Here is a 19054-nt window from a genome sequence, read left to right as displayed (position 1 = left end):
CGTTCCTTAGCCCCCGCCTTCCTCTGGACTGCTGAGGGCTCTCCCTGCTGTGTCAGAGCTGGCCTCTCCCCGGGTCTTCCAGCCCCCGCTCCAGCCCCAGGGTCCTGTCCCGGGGAGAGGCTCCTGAGCCCCTGTCCCAGGTAAAGCGATGCCCTCTGTCCTCCTGCAGCCTGGCCTCCTCACTTGCTGTGGGAACAAGGATAAAAGTCCACTTGGCTTCCGGGGCTGTTTGGGTTTAATGAGAGGCCGGGCCACCTCCGCCTCCCCTGCCAGCCCCGAGCCGATCTGCCTGCGGCACCTTCTCTGCCCACTCGGACCTCCGGAGGATGAAGTCCTGCAGCAGCCGGGTCACGGGGCTGCGGTGCTCTCCCTCCCGCCCCTGACATTAACCCCTTCTGCAGGAGCCTGGCCTCAGCTGGCCCTGCACCCCGTCTCCCTCAGCCTTGCTGTTCCGTTTGGGATCCTCCCCACAGCCCATCCTTGTGAAGGATCCCACATCAGTCCGCATTCAGGTGCCTGTGACAGGTGCCACGTGAGCCTCCCGAGCCGGGGCTACAGCTCTGGGTGGCCCCCCAGGACGGGTGGCTCCCCCAGGACTGACCGCGTGCTCCCCTGGTATGCTGAGACCAGTCCCTTTATTTGGCAGGGCCGATGCCTGTGCACAGGGATCTTTGTGGAGAACACAACGTTAATCCTGATGTTCGTTTAGCGTTACATGGCTCTTCTGGAGGGACCCTGCGGCGTAGAGGACGCGTTGGCAAGCGGCGGGGGTGGTTGTGTGCCCTTGGGCCAGGCCTGGAGCTGCCTGGGCGTCGGGACGGTTGGCGGTTTCTGGCTGCCACCTTCTTGCTGTGGAAGTGAGGGTGGGAGTTGTGTGGCTGATTGCAGGCGCCATCCATGTAAAACGGCCGGCATGCTAGTAACAAAAACTGTGGCTGCTGTCCATTGAGCGCTTGGCCTGGTAGTTCTGGGGCGCCACTTGCGCCATCCTCACAGCACACGGCCGCGGGGAGAGGACGCGCTGAGTGTCAGTGACGTGTCTGAGCAGCACAGCTGGGGCTCCCTTTGCCCTTGGTTTTCTTCCCAAATTTCAATTCCTTTGCCTCTTCACCACCATCTCTGCTGGGCTGGATCCGAGTTCTTAGATGCTGAGGCAAAGGAGACCGCGGATTGACTCACAGGTGACGCTTTGCAAACTAAGAATCGTCTTACCTTCTTTTCACCGGAGAAGAATCCGTGTCTTGTTGGGTGCTGCCCACAGGGGTGCTCTGTCTTGTTTACCCGACATTTATAAAGATGCGAGCCAACTGCAGCAAGTCCGGAAGTCGCACACATTGGGATTTCTGGCTTCCCTGGATTTAGGAGATCTGGCAACAATGAGCTCCCATGACCACACGGCAGCGTTTGCCCAGAGCTGATCAGCTGCTCTCCTCTGGATACCTATGTCCTCTCATTTGCCCCAGTCCCCACTATTCCCTATTACCCCCACACTGGAAACCAATCGCCTTTTATCATCATGTTGGCAATTCTCCTTTTATACTGCACCCAGTTTACACATGTTTATGCCCCAGGAAGGCGTCTGAGCTTGCAACTCCTGGATTGGATGTGTTAGCTCAGACTGTCTTCGTTGACTCCTATTGGATCCCCTGGAGCACTGAGAGGGAAGGCTGGGTCCCCTTAAAGTTAGCATCCGCTGCCGAGTTCCCGAACCGTCTTGTTTTTCCATCCATGTATTGAAGGGTGAGGCATGGGCCAAATTTTCAGATCTGGTCTCTTGACCTGCTGCTTCTCAGAGGGTGTCAGCCTCACCCTGCAGCCAGGCACAAGGCTTCAGGATTCAGTAGGCACCGCCATCTTGGGGACCCCCCGCCTGCCCACTGGCAGCCTCAGATGGGGCCACATCCCCACTAATGAATAAAGTCTCTTTAGTGTGACACCTGTTGACCCTCCTGGAGAGAGAGCGAGTGTGAGTCAGCTCCATCTTATCCTCCTCGGTTGGCGTGACCCATGGGCAGCAACGGAAAGCGATCCGGAATCCAGAGCGAAACCTGGGGGGGCGGGGGGGAAGAGGGGAGAGGGCAGCTTGAGCAGGGGGTGAGGGGACAGTGACAGGAGCCCAGCTCCCCTTGAGGAAAGTCACTGCCTCACTCCCAGGAGCTACCATTGATCGGGGCCCTATCTTCAGGAGACACAGTCTTGAGTGGATTTGATTTTTTGAAATGGCCAGGAGTGATCGGGAGCTAAGTCTAGTGATTGGGTGACCGAGCTGAAGTACACTATTTGTTATAACCAACAGACAAGAAGAAAGCAAGTATAAATTATATAGAAACAACAGGTTGTCTTGTTTGACTTGTTCACTGACTTCTAAAGGAATGTTCATAGGAGTCTTAAACTGGGGCTTTGGCAATGTTGGGTGGAATAAGGGTGCTCTCCCAAGAAAATATACACTTGGAACTATGAAGTTTGGGTACGTTTGCATAAAAAATAAACAACTCTCTCCTTGGCATCACTGAGCTGTAACCAGAGATTCACACACACATTGGGGATAAGAGGAAGCAGATCGGGAGTGGAAGAAATGGGCTGGCACATAGCGAGCACTGGCCTGTTGAGGAGGAAGAGAAATAAATGAGACCCTGCGTGACTGCCGAGAGGGGGAGGGAACTACTGTCTGATCCCAGGAACCACACGGTTCCATGTTCCAGAAGAGCAGGTCTGACTTTAGCTCCTTGCCTTGTAGCTCTGCCGGATCCCAGGGTGTGGCCCAACAAACGCCTTTATTGTGGGAGCTTAGTGGCCTCTGCCCCTTGCACCCACACTCAGCACGCCCCTGCCCGAGCTTAACCATCACCCTCCCCACACCCCTTCCTCATCGTCGTCCGCATCTCAGTTCCTGACAACTGACGACTCCATCCTTGTCCTTCTGGTTATTCAGGCCAAGAACCTGGGAGTCATCCTTGATCTCCTCTCGCATGCCACCTCCCCTCCATCCACTCCGTTGGCTTTGCCTTGGCAATGTCCACACTCACCATATCTCACTAACCCCCCTCCCCCCCCCCCCCCCCCCCCGTCTCTCGCCTGGATGACGGCACTCGCCTAACCATCCATCCCCCTCTCTCCCCTTGCCTCGCTGTGGTCCACTTCCGGCATAGCTGCCAGACTGACTCTCTTCAAAGGGAAGTCAGAGTGTGTCTCCTGGGCTCGGCCCCACAGGGCTCCCAGGTCAGAGTACCAGCCAAGTCCTCCCCTTGACCCCACGGCCTTTGCCTTGGCTGTTCCCTCTGCCTAGAACTCTTCCCAGACAGGGTCCACTCAACCCTCGTCTTTGCTCAAAAGACTCCTCCAGAAGGCCTACCCTGACCATCCTGTAAAACTGTACCCCATGGCCACTACCTCCCCCAGCCCTTCCTGCCCTCCCTCACCCAGCTCTCGTGTTTTCTCTTTCCCGTAGGCCTTACCACCTAATGCCTCATGTACTCACTATGTCTGTTGTCTGGCCCCCTCACTGGAATGTCAGCTCCCTGAGGAAAGGAGCGTTGTTTCTGTTCACCGGTGTCTTCCACGTGCCTGGCACAGTGCCTGGCACACACAGCCCCTTGGTGATCCTATTCTCAACAAAGCTTCCTGCCAGGAGCACCAGTGGCATCAAACACTGAATGACTCAGCACTTATCTCAGGAACTTGGGGAAAGAGAGCCCTGGCGACTGTGTCCTTGGGTAGCAGACACTGAGTGCTGCTGGCCCCTCGTGTGACCGTCCCCGTCTCCAAGTTCTCCTGCAAGTTGCGTGCAAGAGGAATGGGTGATGTGGGGGTAGGATTACAGGTCTTGGAGATACATGGGATGCTGGCTCCATTGCTTGCTGTAGGAGTTTAGGAAAAAAGTCATCTTTTCTGAGACTCAGTTTCCTCATCTGTAAAATGGGAATGAACACCTCCCTCCCTCTATTATCTGCTTCCCCTGCAAGAGACAATTGAGGGTTCTGGCACCCATTAAACACTCAAAAGACTGTACAGTTTTCTCTCGTCCTTCTGGCCTTCCCCAGGTGGGTAGGATGTCTGAACAACGAAGACCCTAATGGCATGAGTGGCCTGGACATGTGGGCAGGGAGGTGGCACAAAGGCATGAGCAAAGAGGCCCAGGGCTAACCTTGCCCATATCACTCTCAGGGTCAGACTCAGTGTCCACCTCTCAGCTCCTCTGACCGGACCCCACCTTCGGGACTCCTGGGTGCTGGGGTTTCTGCCTGGCCCAGCTCCTCCCGCCTCCCCAAGTGCCCAGCACAGATGCCAGCCCGTCCCTGGGACTCTGCTTCCTCAGCGGCACACCAGTGGGGAGAACCAGACGGTGTCAGGGAGCACCGAGGCCATGGCTCCATCCTCCCTGGCTGTCACTGCCCAAGTCACATCCCAGCTGCCCCACGCCCCGAGGGCAGGAAGTGCACGTGATCTTCCCAGGGAGCAGACTGCCTGCCCCTCCGCCAGGCTTGGCGCTGCGTCTCCGATCGCGTGCTCCCCACTGCTTGGTGCTCTCCTCGCCCAAGGACAGTCCTTGGTTCTTCCTCATTGCAGGAGCTCTTAAAAGTGTCAGAGCAGCCCAGTCGGCATGGCTCAGTGGTTGAGCGTCGACCTAGTCACGGTTCGATTCCCGGTCAGGGCACATGCCCAGGCTGTGGGCTCTATCTCCAGGGTGGGATGCGCAGGAGGCAGCCAATCAATGATTCTCTCTCATCATTGATGTTTCTATCTCTCTCTCTCCCTCTCCCTTCCTCTCTATATTTTATAAAAATGTCAGAACAGATGAAGTCTTTTACTTGGCTCCTTCCTCCCTCCCTCTCTGTCCTTCTGCCTCTCTCTGCCCACCCCCCTCCCTCCATCTCTCTGTGCCTCCCTCTCCTTGGTCCAGATGTAACCTCAGAAGAGAGAGCAGGAGCAGACACATGGTGAGAACAACGGGGCAAGGCTTTGGGGAGGAGGGGGGGCTCACACCAGGAGGAGGAGGAGGGTGCTGTGGGCTCCCTGTGAGGATGGCAATCCATGTAGGATTAGGGGGCACAAGGACACAGGGGCACAGGCTCAAGCTGCTCAGGGAAGGCCAGATAGGGCCCGGCCTCGGGGCCCTGAGGGCTGGGGAGGGGCCGGGGTGAGGACTCACCGGCGGTTGAGGCAGCAGTAGATGATGGGATTGTACATGGTGGAGCTCATGGCCAGCCAGAAGAGCGCCAGGTAGACCTGCTGAATGAACTTGTGGCAGTAGATGTCGGCCTGGAAGTTGCCCAGGATGAAGTAGAGGTGGTAGGGCAGCCAGCAGATGGCAAACGTCACCACCACCACCACCATGGTCTTCACAAACTGTGCCGGGAAAGGCTTAGGTCACTTCTCACGTGGAAGCCTGAGCCCCAGTCCTCCCTGGGGCGGGGTGGGGTGCCCCTCTTGCCATCTGGGAAGCCCTCAACAAGCAGGTCCTGTCCTCCTCTGTGGCCTCAGTCCCCTGGAGCATCTGCTGCCCAGATAGTCCTGGGCCCTCCGTGTTGGGACTTCTACTCAGCCTGGTCCCTCTGCCCACCCTGCTGTCTTTCCTTTGAAGTCCTCACTCCTCGAAGCCCGACTCAGTGGCCACTTCCTTTAACAGGCGTCCTGGGTCCCCTGTGGATGAGACTCACTCCTAACCCCATCCTTTGGGGAGTCCCTATGCCAGCTATGGGTCTCCAGTCCCGCTGACCGCCCTGGGGACTGGTATCTGCCACAGCCCTTCTATCCATAGGTATGAGGCTCCAACCTGGGACCCCAGCCTGTGCCCAGGGCCCAGCTGACACCCGCCCCCCGCCCCACCATGGCTGGTTTCAGCAGGTGCCCTTGAGCATGTCCCAGGACCCCATGAGGGATGGCAAATGGAGACCAGCTCTCCATGCGGAGGAACACCCAAATGGTGTCCTATACCCAACCATCTCCCCGAATTGCCTGAAAATTTCCAAACAGTATGAGAAGTCGAGACTTTGACCTGATACATGATGTGATTAACCTGTCACCTCCCCTGCTTGCCTCACAGGAAGCGGGCAAGGCAAAGATGAGCCCTGAGCCTGCATCAGGAGCCTTGGGGGCCCGAGTGGGGGGAGGAGGGGTGACACTGGCCCTTCCTTTGGAAACGGAAGGCGGGTGCTGTGCGGGGCTGCAGCCCCCCCTCCATGATCCCTGGGCCTGCAGTTCCAGCATTAGAGAGTTCTGTGATCCTAGCAAGGAGCCCCCTCTGGTTCTGCGGGACTTCTTCAATTCAACATTCTGATTACTCCAAGGTGTCAGATTTTACTGTCATCCTAAGGTTCTTGGAGGCATCTGAAATTCGGTGGGGCTTTAGGAGTTCCCGATTTTCCTAACATTCTGGGAAGTCCCTTTAACTTTGTGTTTAGCTAAAGTCTGCCTGCCCTAGAAGGAATTCAGACTCTGGCCAGGACTTGTGGATCCTGTGCTCCGCGGCGCCCCCCTGAGGGCGGGCCTTGAGCCCAGAAGAGCGGCTTCGGGCCCCGCCCGGCCCCGCCCCTCCCGGCCCGGCCCCGCCCCTCCCGGCCCGGCCCCGCCCCTCCCCGGCCCACCTTTTTCTTGGCCTGCAGGTACTGGGAGTTGGCGCCGTGAGCATGGTACCCGGGCACCGCGCGTCTCCACAGCGTGAAGCCGATGACGCTGTAGGCGAAGAACATCACCGCGAGGGGCAGGAAGTAGATGAGGGCGATCACTGCGAGGTGGTACCTGGAGGGAGAGCCAGGGTCTGGGCACCGGCGGTATGGGGGTGACTTCGGCCTCCGCCAGCGCTCAGTCCCCTGGACCCCGCGGGCGCCCCTGAGCTGCCCTCGGTTGCCCCCGGCGGGCCACCCTGGGCGGCCTCCCGAGGCCTTAGTTTGAGTTAAGGAAAATAAATAAATGAGTTTAAGGAAAATAAATAAATACATAAATAAAGGCAAAGTTAGCTAGCACCTGTGCCCACAGAGGGCTCTCGCTGCTGCCAGAGGGAACCAGTGTTGGCCCTGCGTCCGCCCCGTGATGGACAAGTACCAAAAAAGGGAGTAAGTAGGAACGGAAAAGTTAGCCAAGTAATACATCTGTTTAAAATTTAAAATGTCTTAAGCACAAAGGAGGAAGTAAACTTACTTATCCGCCCCCATCACTATTAACAATTCGGAATCTTTCCTTCCAGAATCGTATGTGTGTACAAGTGTTGCCTGAATCAGGGTTGGACCTCACCACCCCCAGAGAGCAGGTGCTCGGTACCCTCTCTTCCCACCGGTCCCTTCTCAAGGAGGAGAGGCCTGCAATAACGCGGGGGAACACCGCCGCCCAGTGGCCAGTCCCGGAATATTCTCTCCATCCCTCCCTGAGCCAGAAAATGGTAACGCATCACTACAGGACCGGCTTTGCAGCAGAGAGTCCTTCTGAGAAGGTGGGGTGCAGGGTAGGGACGAGACCCCGGGCAGAGCCTGCCCTGGAAACTCAACAGTCCCCAGGAACAGGCTTCTCAGAGGAATGGCGCCTTCACCAATACCGAAGGCCACAGCACCGCCCTCTTCTGGTGGGTGCCCTGGAGAGATGGGGACCAGGAGGGGGCCGTGTTGGAGGACGGTGTTAGAGGAGGACGGGTGTTAGAGGAGGACGGGTGTTAGAAGGGGACGGGTGTTAGAGGAGGACGGTGTTAGAGGAGGACGGTGTTGGAGGAGGATGGGTGTTAGAGGAGGACGGTGTTGGAGGAGGACGGTGTTAGAGGAGGACGGGTGTTAGAGGAGGACGGTGTGAGAGGAGGACGGGTGTTAGAGGAGGACGGTGTTGGAGGAGGACGGTGTTGGAGGAGGACGGTGTTGGAGGAGGACGGTGTTAGAGGAGGACGGTGATAGAGGAGGACGGTGTGAGAGGAGGACGGGTGTTAGAGGAGGACGGTGTTAGAGGAGGACGGTGTTGGAGGAGGACGGTGTTAGAGGAGGACGGTGTTAGAGGAGGATGGTGTTGGAGGAGGACGGTGTTGGAGGAGGACAGTGTTAGAGGACGGTGTTAGAGGAGGACGGTGTTAGAGGAGGACGGTGTTGGAGGAGGACGGGTGTTAGAGGAGGACGGTGTTGGAGGAGGACGGTGTTAGAGGAGGACGGTGTTAGAGGAGGACGGTGTTGAAGGAGGACGGGTGTTAGAGGAGGACGGTGATAGAGGAGGACGGTGTTAGAGGAGGACGGTGTTAGAGGAGGACGGGTGTTAGAGGAGGACGGTGATAGAGGAGGACGGTGTTGGAGGAGGACAGTGTTAGAGGACGGTGTTAGAGGAGGACGGTGTTAGAGGAGGACGGTGTTAGAGGAGGACGGTGTTGGAGGAGGACGGGTGTTAGAGGAGGACGGTGTTGGAGGAGGACGGTGTTAGAGGAGGACGGTGTTAGAGGAGGACGGGTGTTAGAGGAGGACGGTGATAGAGGAGGACGGTGTTAGAGGAGGACGGTGATAGAGGAAGACGGTGTTAGAGGAGGACGGTGATAGAGGAGGACGGTGTTAGAGGAGGACGGGTGTTAGAGGAGGACGGTGTTGGAGGAGGACGGTGTTAGAGGAGGACGGTGATAGAGGAGGACGGTGTTAGAGGAGGACGGGTGTTAGAGGAGGACGGTGTTGGAGGAGGACGGTGATAGAGGAGGACGGTGATAGAGGAGGACGGTGTTAGAGGAGGACGGGTGTTAGAGGAGGACGGTGTTAGAGGAGGACGGTGATAGAGGAGGACGGTGTTAGAGGAGGACGGGTGTTAGAGGAGGACGGTGTTGGAGGAGGACGGTGATAGAGGAGGACGGTGTTGGAGGAGGACGGTGTTAGAGGAGGACGGTGTTAGAGGAGGACGGTGATAGAGGAGGACGGTGTTAGAGGAGGACGGGTGTTAGAGGAGGACGGTGTTGGAGGAGGACGGTGATAGAGGAGGACGGTGTTGGAGGAGGACGGTGTTAGAGGAGGACGGTGTTAGAGGAGGACGGTGTTAGAGGAGGACGGTGATAGAGGAGGACGGTGTTAGAGGAGGACGGGTGTTAGAGGAGGACGGTGTTAGAGGAGGACGGTGATAGAGGAGGACGGTGTTGGAGGAGGACGGTGTTAGAGGAGGACGGGTGTTAGAGGAGGACGGTGTTGGAGGAGGACGGGTGTTAGAGGAGGACGGTGTTGGAGGAGGACGGTGTTAGAGGAGGACGGTGTTAGAGGAGGACGGTGTTGGAGGAGGACGGTGTTGGAGGAGGACGGTGTTAGAGGAGGACGGTGTTAGAGGAGGACGGTGTTAGAGGAGGACGGTGTTGGAGGAGGACGGGTGTTAGAGAAGGACGGTGTTAGAGGAGGACGGTGTTAGAGGAGGACGGTGTTGGAGGAGGACGGTGTTGGAGGAGGACGGTGTTAGAGGACGGTGTTAGAGGAGGACGGTGTTAGAGGAGGACGGTGATAGAGGAGGACGGTGTGAGAGGAGGACGTGTGTTAGAGGAGGACGGTGTTAGAGGAGGACGGTGTTGGAGGAGGACGGTGTTAGAGGAGGACGGTGTTGGAGGAGGACGGTGTTGGAGGAGGACGGTGTTGGAGGAGGACAGTGTTAGAGGACGGTGTTAGAGGAGGACGGTGTTAGAGGAGGACGGTGTTGGAGGAGGACGGGTGTTAGAGGAGGACGGTGTTGGAGGAGGACGGTGTTAGAGGAGGACGGTGTTAGAGGAGGACGGTGTTGGAGGAGGACGGGTGTTAGAGGAGGACGGTGATAGAGGAGGACGGTGTTAGAGGAGGACGGTGTTAGAGGAGGACGGGTGTTAGAGGAGGACGGTGTTGGAGGAGGACGGTGTTAGAGGAGGACGGTGTTAGAGGAGGACGGGTGTTAGAGGAGGACGGTGTTGGAGGAGGACGGTGATAGAGGAGGACGGTGTTGGAGGAGGACGGTGTTAGAGGAGGACGGGTGTTAGAGGAGGACGGTGTTGGAGGAGGACGGGTGTTAGAGGAGGACGGTGTTGGAGGAGGACGGTGTTAGAGGAGGACGGTGTTGGAGGAGGACGGTGTTGGAGGAGGACGGTGTTAGAGGAGGACGGTGTTAGAGGAGGACGGTGTTAGAGGAGGACGGTGTTGGAGGAGGACGGGTGTTAGAGAAGGACGGTGTTAGAGGAGGACGGTGTTAGAGGAGGACGGTGTTGGAGGAGGACGGGTGTTAGAGGAGGACGGTGTTGGAGGAGGACGGTGTTAGAGGAGGACGGTGTTAGAGGAGGACGGTGTTGGAGGAGGACGGTGTTGGAGGAGGACGGTGTTAGAGGAGGACGGTGTTAGAGGAGGACGGTGTTGGAGGAGGACGGTGTTGGAGGAGGACAGTGTTAGAGGACGGTGTTAGAGGAGGACGGTGTTAGAGGAGGACGGTGTTGGAGGAGGACGGGTGTTAGAGGAGGACGGTGTTGGAGGAGGACGGTGTTAGAGGAGGACGGTGTTAGAGGAGGACGGTGTTAGAGGAGGACGGTGTTGGAGGAGGACGGGTGTTAGAGGAGGACGGTGATAGAGGAGGACGGTGTTAGAGGAGGACGGTGTTAGAGGAGGACGGGTGTTAGAGGAGGACGGTGTTTGAGGAGGACGGTGTTAGAGGAGGACGGTGTTAGAGGAGGACGGGTGTTAGAGGAGGACGGTGATAGAGGAGGACGGTGTTAGAGGAGGACGGTGATAGAGGAGGACGGTGTTAGAGGAGGACGGTGATAGAGGAGGACGGTGTTAGAGGAGGACGGTGTTAGAGGAGGACGGGTGTTAGAGGAGGACGGTGTTGGAGGAGGACGGTGATAGAGGAGGACGGTGTTGGAGGAGGACGGTGTTAGAGGAGGACGGGTGTTAGAGGAGGACGGTGTTGGAGGAGGACGGGTGTTAGAGGAGGACGGTGTTGGAGGAGGACGGTGTTAGAGGAGGACGGTGTTAGAGGAGGACGGTGTTGGAGGAGGACGGTGTTAGAGGAGGACGGTGTTAGAGGAGGACGGTGTTGGAGGAGGACGGGTGTTAGAGGAGGACGGTGTTAGAGGAGGACGGTGTTAGAGGAGGACGGTGTTGGAGGAGGACGGTGTTGGAGGAGGACGGTGTTAGAGGACGGTGTTAGAGGAGGACGGTGTTAGAGGAGGACGGTGTTGGAGGAGGACGGGTGTTAGAGGAGGACGGTGTTGGAGGAGGACGGTGTTAGAGGAGGACGGTGTTAGAGGAGGACGGTGTTAGAGGAGGACGGTGTTGGAGGAGGACGGTGATAGAGGAAGACGGTGTTAGAGGAAGACGGTGTTAGAGGAGGACGGGTGTTAGAGGAGGACGGTGTTGGAGGAGGACGGTGTTAGAGGAGGACGGTGTTAGAGGAGGACGGTGTCGGAGGAGGACGGTGTCGGAGGAGGACGGTGTCGGAGGAGGACGGTGTCGGAGGAGGACGGTGTCGGAGGAGGACGGTGTCGGAGGAGGACGGTGTCAGAGGAGGACGGTGTCAGAGGAGGACGGGTGTTGGAGGAGGACGGTGTTGGAGGAGGACGGTGTTAGAGGAGGACGGTGTTAGAGGAGGACGGTGTTAGAGGAGGACGGTGTTGGAGGAGGACGGGTGTTAGAGGAGGACGGTGATAGAGGAGGACGGTGTTAGAGGACGGTGTTAGAGGAGGACGGTGTTGGAGGAGGACGGGTGTTAGAGGAGGACGGTGTTAGAGGAGGACGGTGTTAGAGGAGGACGGGTGTTAGAGGAGGACGGTGATAGAGGAGGACGGTGTTAGAGGAGGACGGTGTTGGAGGAGGACGGTGTTGGAGGAGGACGGTGTTGGAGGAGGACGGTGTTGGAGGAGGACGGTGTTAGAGGAGGACGGTGATAGAGGAGGACGGTGTTAGAGGAGGACGGTGATAGAGGAGGACGGTGTTGGAGGAGGACGGTGTTGGAGGAGGACAGTGTTGGAGGAGGACGGGTGTTAGAGGAGGACGGTGTTAGAGGAGGACGGTGTTAGAGGAGGACGGTGTTAGAGGGGGACGGGTGTTAGAGGAGGATGGTGATAGAGGAGGACGGTGTTGGAGGAGGACGGTGTTGGAGGAGGACGGGTGTTAGAGGAGGACGGTGTTAGAGGAGGACGGTGTTAGAGGAGGACGGTGTTAGAGGAGGACGGTGATAGAGGAGGACGGTGATAGAGGAGGACGGTGTTGGAGGAGGACGGTGTTGGAGGAGGACGGTGATAGAGGAGGACGGGTGTTAGAGGAGGCAGGAATGGGGCTTAGTTGCATGGTGACCTGGCAGCCCTCAGCTCAGATCCTTATGCTTCGGGCAGCTGGGTCCTTGTTGGACTAAATCTGCCACCTCCAGGTTTGGGGTCATCTGTCCCCTATTTATGCTGCCACATACTGAGGCGCCACTTCTGTGGCAGGCCCGGTGCTAAGGGCTTCTGTGCATTTTCTCATATGTGCTCGCAACAACCCTTGAACAAGGTTGTCTCACTAATAATCCCCATTTGAGAGAGAAGGAGCCAAAGGCTCAGAGAGGTTAAGTGACTACGAAGGGTCTCCCAGCAGCAGGATCAGAGTAGGACTCCAAACCCTCAACCAGTTCTTCATCCTCTACAACCAACCATGCCATGTTTGGGCATCAGGGAGCCACGCCATGAGTACTAGGCATATGGAGGCCCCGAAGGGGAAAGGACTTACCCAGGGACACACAGCAGCTGGGCCAGGCTGAGGTTTGTTTACCCACCCCGACCCAGAGCCCTTCGTGCCCACCTCAGCACAGGCAGGCACCCGGCATCCCCCCAAAACATCCAGGCTGCATCACCTGCCCTTCCTTCCTGCCTCAATACCCTGACCCGAGTGGCCCGAGCTTTTACAATGCCTTCCCCCAAACACAGACCCACACACACATTCCTGACCGTACCTGTGTGCACACACACGTCCACAAGCACACCCACATATTTATACACACACAAATGCTCACAGACATGAGTGGGGTAGCGCACCTGCACACGCAGTGTCACACACACACGTGCACGCATCCATATCCTCCTTTAAGGGCACACATCCTGATCAAAGTGGCAGAGTGGGGGGCGGGGGGGACTGGGCTCTGAAGCAGGACTGCCTATGTTTAACTCCTTGCTTCAGCACTTACTAGCTGAATGGTCTTGGGCACATTAGTTAGTTTATTAGCACCTCAGTTTCCTCATCTGAAAAAATGGGAATAATAATAATACATATCCCACAATATTAAGAGAAGTAGATGAGTTCATATATGTAATGTACTTAGAACAAGCCTGGCACTTAGTACTTGATGTTACTTGTAGTATACACGTGTACTCACATAATTCCAAGTACACTCATTGACATATGTGTGTACCCACATGCACATCCTACACACGTGTACATGCATGTATGTGCAAACACACAAGCATACACATTGGCAGGTGTATGCACATGTACACACACCCATGCTTCCCCCACCCCCAGGCCTTACCAAAGGAGCACCTTGCCACTGCTGTCTTCGGGCCAGGCCACTATGCACTTCGTGGCTCCCTGGTCCATGATGATGGTGGAGTAGAAACACTGGGGAAAGGCGAGGGCCAGGGCCACCAGCCAGATGCCAGCAATAACCGCTCTGGTGCTAGGAGCTGAGAGCCGTGGCTGGAAGGGGTGGACGATGGCTATATACCTGTGAGCAAAGGACAGTGTAAGCAGTGGGCGTTTCCTGTCACACCAGCCCCCCCTGCTCCCCCACAGCAGGCGCACACCCTCTAGCCCCGTTGCCCACATGCTGCTGGTGACCTGCAGAGAGCCAGCTGGGCTGGGGGCTCTCCCACAGCCACATGGCACACTGTGGCCTAAACCCCAGCCCCAGCCCCCAGGACAACGCCTCCCTCTGAGAGTGGACTTGCTCTCAGTTGGCCACAAGAGAGCAGTGTGGCCACATTGGAAGTCCATCTCTGGACATTGTCTGAAGCTCAGCCCTGCCGAGCCCCTCAGCCCCAGGCCAGTCCCGCTTCTGTTCAGAAACCTGAGCAGAGCCCAACAGTCTCCTGGACAGAGCCCACAGTAGCGCTGCCGCCAGGTTCTGCAATGGTGGAAATGCTCTCTATAGGCACTGTCCTGTTCGGGCAGTTTTAATTAATTAGAACTTAAATAGGCATATATGGCCTCAGCTACGTTATCGGACAGTGCAGGCCCAAACCTTTAAACGCGGCATCCCATGCCCTCTGCACATGCCAGTGCACTTCCCAGCCCCCGTGTCCCTGCTTCCCGCACCTTCCCTGGCTCACTGGTGGTGGAACAGCCCTGCCTGTGTGACCCTCTGCGGGTATAGCACACAGGATTACAAAGACAATCAGTTATACTGAAATACCATCGTTAAAACATAAAATAAAGTCGGGGCATAGTAATATGTCCGCTTCTTTATCCAGCCACTAAACAATAAGATCTACCAGCAGGTCTGGAAACGAAGGTACTTTTGGAGTAGTGATTGATGGGTGTAGGTGATACTTGAGATTTCTGCACAACAGAAGTACCTGTGATATCTACTGGTGACAGTCCCCACGGCTGGAGTCCCCGCGAACTGTGGTGTGCTGCCTACATTTGCAATTGTGACCCCCCTCCAGATTCACGACCCTCATATTTCTGCCCACAGTCCATGGCCACAGGTGTGCACCTCTGGACTAGGTAACTTTTGACCCATCCCTGCTCACCCTGTGACACTGACCTTCTCCCTTGCCTGTGGCCTGGCCCCGGGCCAGCTCTACCCCTGACAGCCTGGCCCCAGGCCGAGCCCCTTAGCAGGAGAAGTAGGCCATGTTCCTCAAGGCTTATCTTTTATTTTATTTTTTTTACCCTTCTGTCTTTTAAAAAATAAATATATTACTTTTTTATTTCAGAGAGGAAAGGAGAGGGAGAGAGAGAGAGAAACGTCAGTGACGGCAGTGCCCTCGGCGTCCCGGATCTGTCTCTTGCTTCAACGTGTTTGGACGGAACAGACCCAGGGCCGCCCCTTCTTCCAGCCTCCGGCCTCTCTCCTGCGTCTGACCAGTCACCACCTTCAGAACCTCCTCCGAGACCAGCCAGCACACCATTTGTTTGTTTGTTTGTTTGTTTGTTTGTTTTTCTTCCCTAACTCCTTATTGCCGAACAACCATGAGCTCCCAAATGCGTCAGAATTATTCCACCGAGGGGGAGGCTGTGGGCAACCGCCTGGCCAGCCTGCACCTGCGGGCCCCCCACACCTACCTCTCTCTGGGCTTCTACTTTGACCACAACGATGTAGCTCTCGAGGGCGGGGGCCGCTTCTTCCCCGAGTTGGCGGAGGAGAAGCACGAGGGCCCTGAGTGCCTCTTAAAGCTGCAAAACAAGCAGGGTGGCCGCATTCTCCTCCAAGGACGCGCTGAAACCTCCCTAAGTGAGCGGGCAAAACTCAGGACGCCCTGGGAGCCGCCCTGGGAGCCGCCCTGGCCTTGGAGAGGAACCTGGGCAGGCCCTTGTGGAGCTGCAGGCCCTGGGTTCTACCCGCACAGACCTCTGTGACTTCCTGGAGAACCACTTCCTGGGTGAGGAGGTGAAGCTCATCAAGAAGATGGGCGACACCTGACTCCCCTCCGCAGGCTGCCGCCCCGGGCTGGGCTGGGCGAGAGTCTCTTCGAAAGGCTCATCCTCAAGTGCAACTAGAGGCCTTTGGAGCCCAGAGGCCTTGAGGGGCCCCTCTGCATCCCCCTGGTGTCTGGCTTTTACCTGAGCCTCCCCCCAAAACCATTAGCCATTCTTTTAACACTCTGAAACCCCCCCTGTGCGTTGGACCAAATAAAACAATAAAGCTTTTTGCAGCCAAAAAAGAAAGAAAGAACAAGAAAAAGAAATCAATGATGAGAATCATTGATCAGCCGCCTCCTGCATGCCCCCTACGGGGTATCGGGCCCACAATCCAGGCATGGGCCTCACACAAGAATTGAACTGCGACCTCCTGGTTCATGAGTTGATGCTCAACCACGGAGCCACACTGTCTGGGCTCCTCGAGGCTCTTGAGGATTCTGCACCCCCATAGATGATGTAGGTGACCAGAGAGTCAGCGTGTGGGCTTAGGAGTCCTTCCTGCTCTAGGAGGGGGGGTGGGAAAGGAGAGCTTTTCTTCGTGGTCTATTATAGAGGAGCAGCCTGGGGCAGGAGGACCGGCTTCACATGCTATTGATTACTTATTTATTTATTATTTATTATTTATTTAGCCCTTGCCCTGAGCTGTATGCCTTGAGCTCTGGGGCATGAAGTGAGCAACCAACTGTGCCCAAGAGCATTTCTGCCCCGTCGTGGTGAGGCTGCTGCTGCGCCTGCTCCCCACACACCCCAGGCATGCTCCTGCCACAGGCCGTGGCTGCTGCTGGGCCTGCTGCCTGGAACATTCCTTCCCCAGAGCCAGGAGGCTCATTCTCTCACCTCCCCTCTGTCTGCTCAAATCCTACCCTCACAACGAGTCTAGTTCTGACACCCTGTCTAACACTACAACCTGCCCCCACCCCAACACACACACCCTAGCACCTCGGGTTCCCTTTCCCCTTCCTAATATTTCCCCGTAGCACTGCTGGAGTCCCGGCAAACTGGGACTCAACATGCCATATATAATTTATTCATGTATGCATTTATTATTTAAATTCTCACCAGGGCAGCCATTTTTATCTGTTCTTCCTGCCCGCCCCCCCCCCCCCCACGCCAATGCCCAGAACAGTATGTGTACATAGTAGGCATTGAACATATGAATGGATGAAGCAATGAATGGACAAGTCTCCACTCTTCCCACCCTGACCGGAGCCACCCTCCTCTCTCACCTGGATTACTATTCAACAGACTCCTGCCTGGTCTCCTGGAAGTTTTAAAAAGGAAGTTTTTATGAGGTCATGGTTTTGGGACTATTTTTTCCTATTTCTGTATATTCCCAATGCCTGAAATAGAGGACACACTCAAAATCCTTGTGGAGTAAAAAGAAGAAAATCTTAGTGGGACTTTCAGTCCTATCCAGGGGGGCGTCAGGGTCTTTTTTGTGGGGGTAGTGGTGTGCGTGTCTGGGTTCCGGTCACCTGGTCCTGCCCTTGACTTGCTGGCTGACCTCAGGGGATCCTGCACATCTCTCTAGCCTCAGTTTCCCTGGATGCAAAATTAGAACGTGGGCCTAGATGAATGGTTTTAAAACTTACTTTTTGTTTTTAATGAGCAGAAACCAATTTCTCAAATGAAATCTTCAGAGAAACTCTATAATAAAACAGCCAAGAGCAGAGTAGTGAGAGGCTGCTGGGGTAGCTGGGTTGGGATGGGGCACCGTGAGCTGCATCGAACCATCCTGACGAGGAGACTGTGTCTCCAGGGTCCGGGCTCCCACCCTGCCTCCCACACGTCTGGTGTCTTCCCTCTGTTTCTTTTTGTTTGTTGTTTGTCTCAACCACACTCCCTCAGGGGCACACAGTCCCCCTCTGCATTCACACCGGCCCTGCTTGCCCCAGCGCCAGCTTTACCAGGATCTCGTATCTGCCCACTGATCACTCCTCCATCCCTCCCCGACCCCTTCAGCCGAAGTCAGTCTGCAGCCCCTGACAGCAGCCACGGGAAAATGATGGTCTCCGTGTAATGACACGCTAACTGCATGCAATATTAAATTCCCCCCATCTAATCTCTCTAGGAGTAGGAAAACCGTATGAGCAATTTCCTTGTAGCCAAAGAAAGACACCACAGCGAAGAGCAACTTCAGAACAGAACACTCCAGAAAGTCCCTTAAACACTGCCACTCTTGCCCTGCCTTGAATAACCATCTGGTGTGACGTTCTCTAACCTTCACCTCACCTGCTTCAGTCCCACCGTCCCCTGCCTTCCGGATGCACAGGTTTGGATCATGATCAGGTTGGGAGGCAACTCCCTGGGTTCAGTCACCAGCCCTGCCCGAGCCCCAGCCAAGTGAGCCGACTCCCCCCAGCTTCTCCCAACCCCCACCGCCTCTTGCCTGTCTGCGGCGATGGCGGTCATGGAGTAGATGCTGACGAACATGACCGTGACGGGGAAGAGGTTCTGGAAGTAGCAGAAGGCGCGGCCGAAGTACCAGATGTTGTGGCTGGCGTAGACGAAGTTGAAGACAGTGTTGAAGGCGGCCATGCAGAGGTCGGCCAGGGCCAGGTTGACGATGAAGTAGTTGGTGACGGTGCGCATCCTCTGGTGGGCCAGGATGATCCAGATGACCGTGGCATTGCCCGTCACGGCCACCAGCACGAGGACCAGGTAGGCCGCAGCCCACAGTGCCAGCTGCCAGCCGGGCATGGAGAAGGTGGTGGTGCCCGTGGTGTTGCTCTCAAGGCCAGTTGAGATGTTGGCATCTGTCTCCACAGTACAGGTCCCCATGGCTGCCTCTGGGTCTGGCTCAGCTCCTTCCGCACCCTGGTGCCCTGCCCGGATAGGCCGTAGGAGAGAAATCCTCTGGGCGTGAGTATATGGGGAGAGAGCGGTAGGTGCAAATCCAGGCACGTCAGGGAAAGTGGGGGTCACTCCCAAGTCTCAAGCAGAGATGAGTCAGGCTGAGGGAGAGCTGGCTCCAGAGCCACTGGCATTTCAGCTTCCCATGTCCCGGCCAGACTTCTGCAATGCCACCTGGAAGTCTAGCATCCGAGACACGGCTTCAGAGCAGGAGACGTCCTTGCAAATGGTCAGTCAGTCACCCCTTCACTGCAGAGATGGCAAAACAGATTCCGAGAGGGGATGTGACCATGTGACCAGCCCAAGTCACTCAGTAAGTTGGTGACAAGCCAGGACTCAAACCCAGGTCCCCCCTAATATTATTCAGGAACCGGTCTGGATCAGATGAGCACACAGCAGCGGTCTTCAACTCCACAGGTCAGCCGCTGTCTCCCCAGGCTTTGGGGTGCAGGCCGGGCTGCCAGCCTTCAGACCGCTGCCTTCCCCGCTGCTCCCCCGTGCGGGGCGGGCGAGGGCCTTGGCAGAGGTGCTGCCTGCTCATGAGATGGGGCTTTGGCTCCCGGCCCTCGTCCCCACTCTGCTGGGATGGCCCAGCCCTGTCTCTTGAGGAAACATTTGGGACTGGTTGCCAGGCAGGGAGAAGTGGG

The 19054-nt window shown here is 56.7% G+C and overlaps 1 protein-coding gene across 1 annotated transcript; it reads right to left on the bottom strand.

Annotated features, from left to right (window-relative positions):
• Positions 1–10: 10 nt before the first annotated feature.
• On the bottom strand, positions 11–18335 carry TACR2 (tachykinin receptor 2; the record flags this gene model as incomplete). The annotated part of the gene is made up of 5 exons (XM_079794335.1): positions 11–2048; positions 5150–5346; positions 6585–6738; positions 13441–13635; positions 17944–18335. 5 exons carry the CDS (start codon positions 18333–18335, stop codon positions 1838–1840), a joined length of 1149 nt encoding a protein of 382 aa, XP_079650461.1. The 3' UTR covers positions 11–1837.
• Positions 18336–19054: the final 719 nt, after the last annotated feature.

Source organism: Cnephaeus nilssonii (assembly GCF_951640355.1).
Source record: "Cnephaeus nilssonii genome assembly, chromosome: 16".
Taxonomy (NCBI): Eukaryota; Metazoa; Chordata; class Mammalia; order Chiroptera; family Vespertilionidae; genus Cnephaeus; species Cnephaeus nilssonii.
Note: the sequence above shows the minus strand (reverse complement) of the source record. Positions and strands in the feature narration are given on the sequence as shown.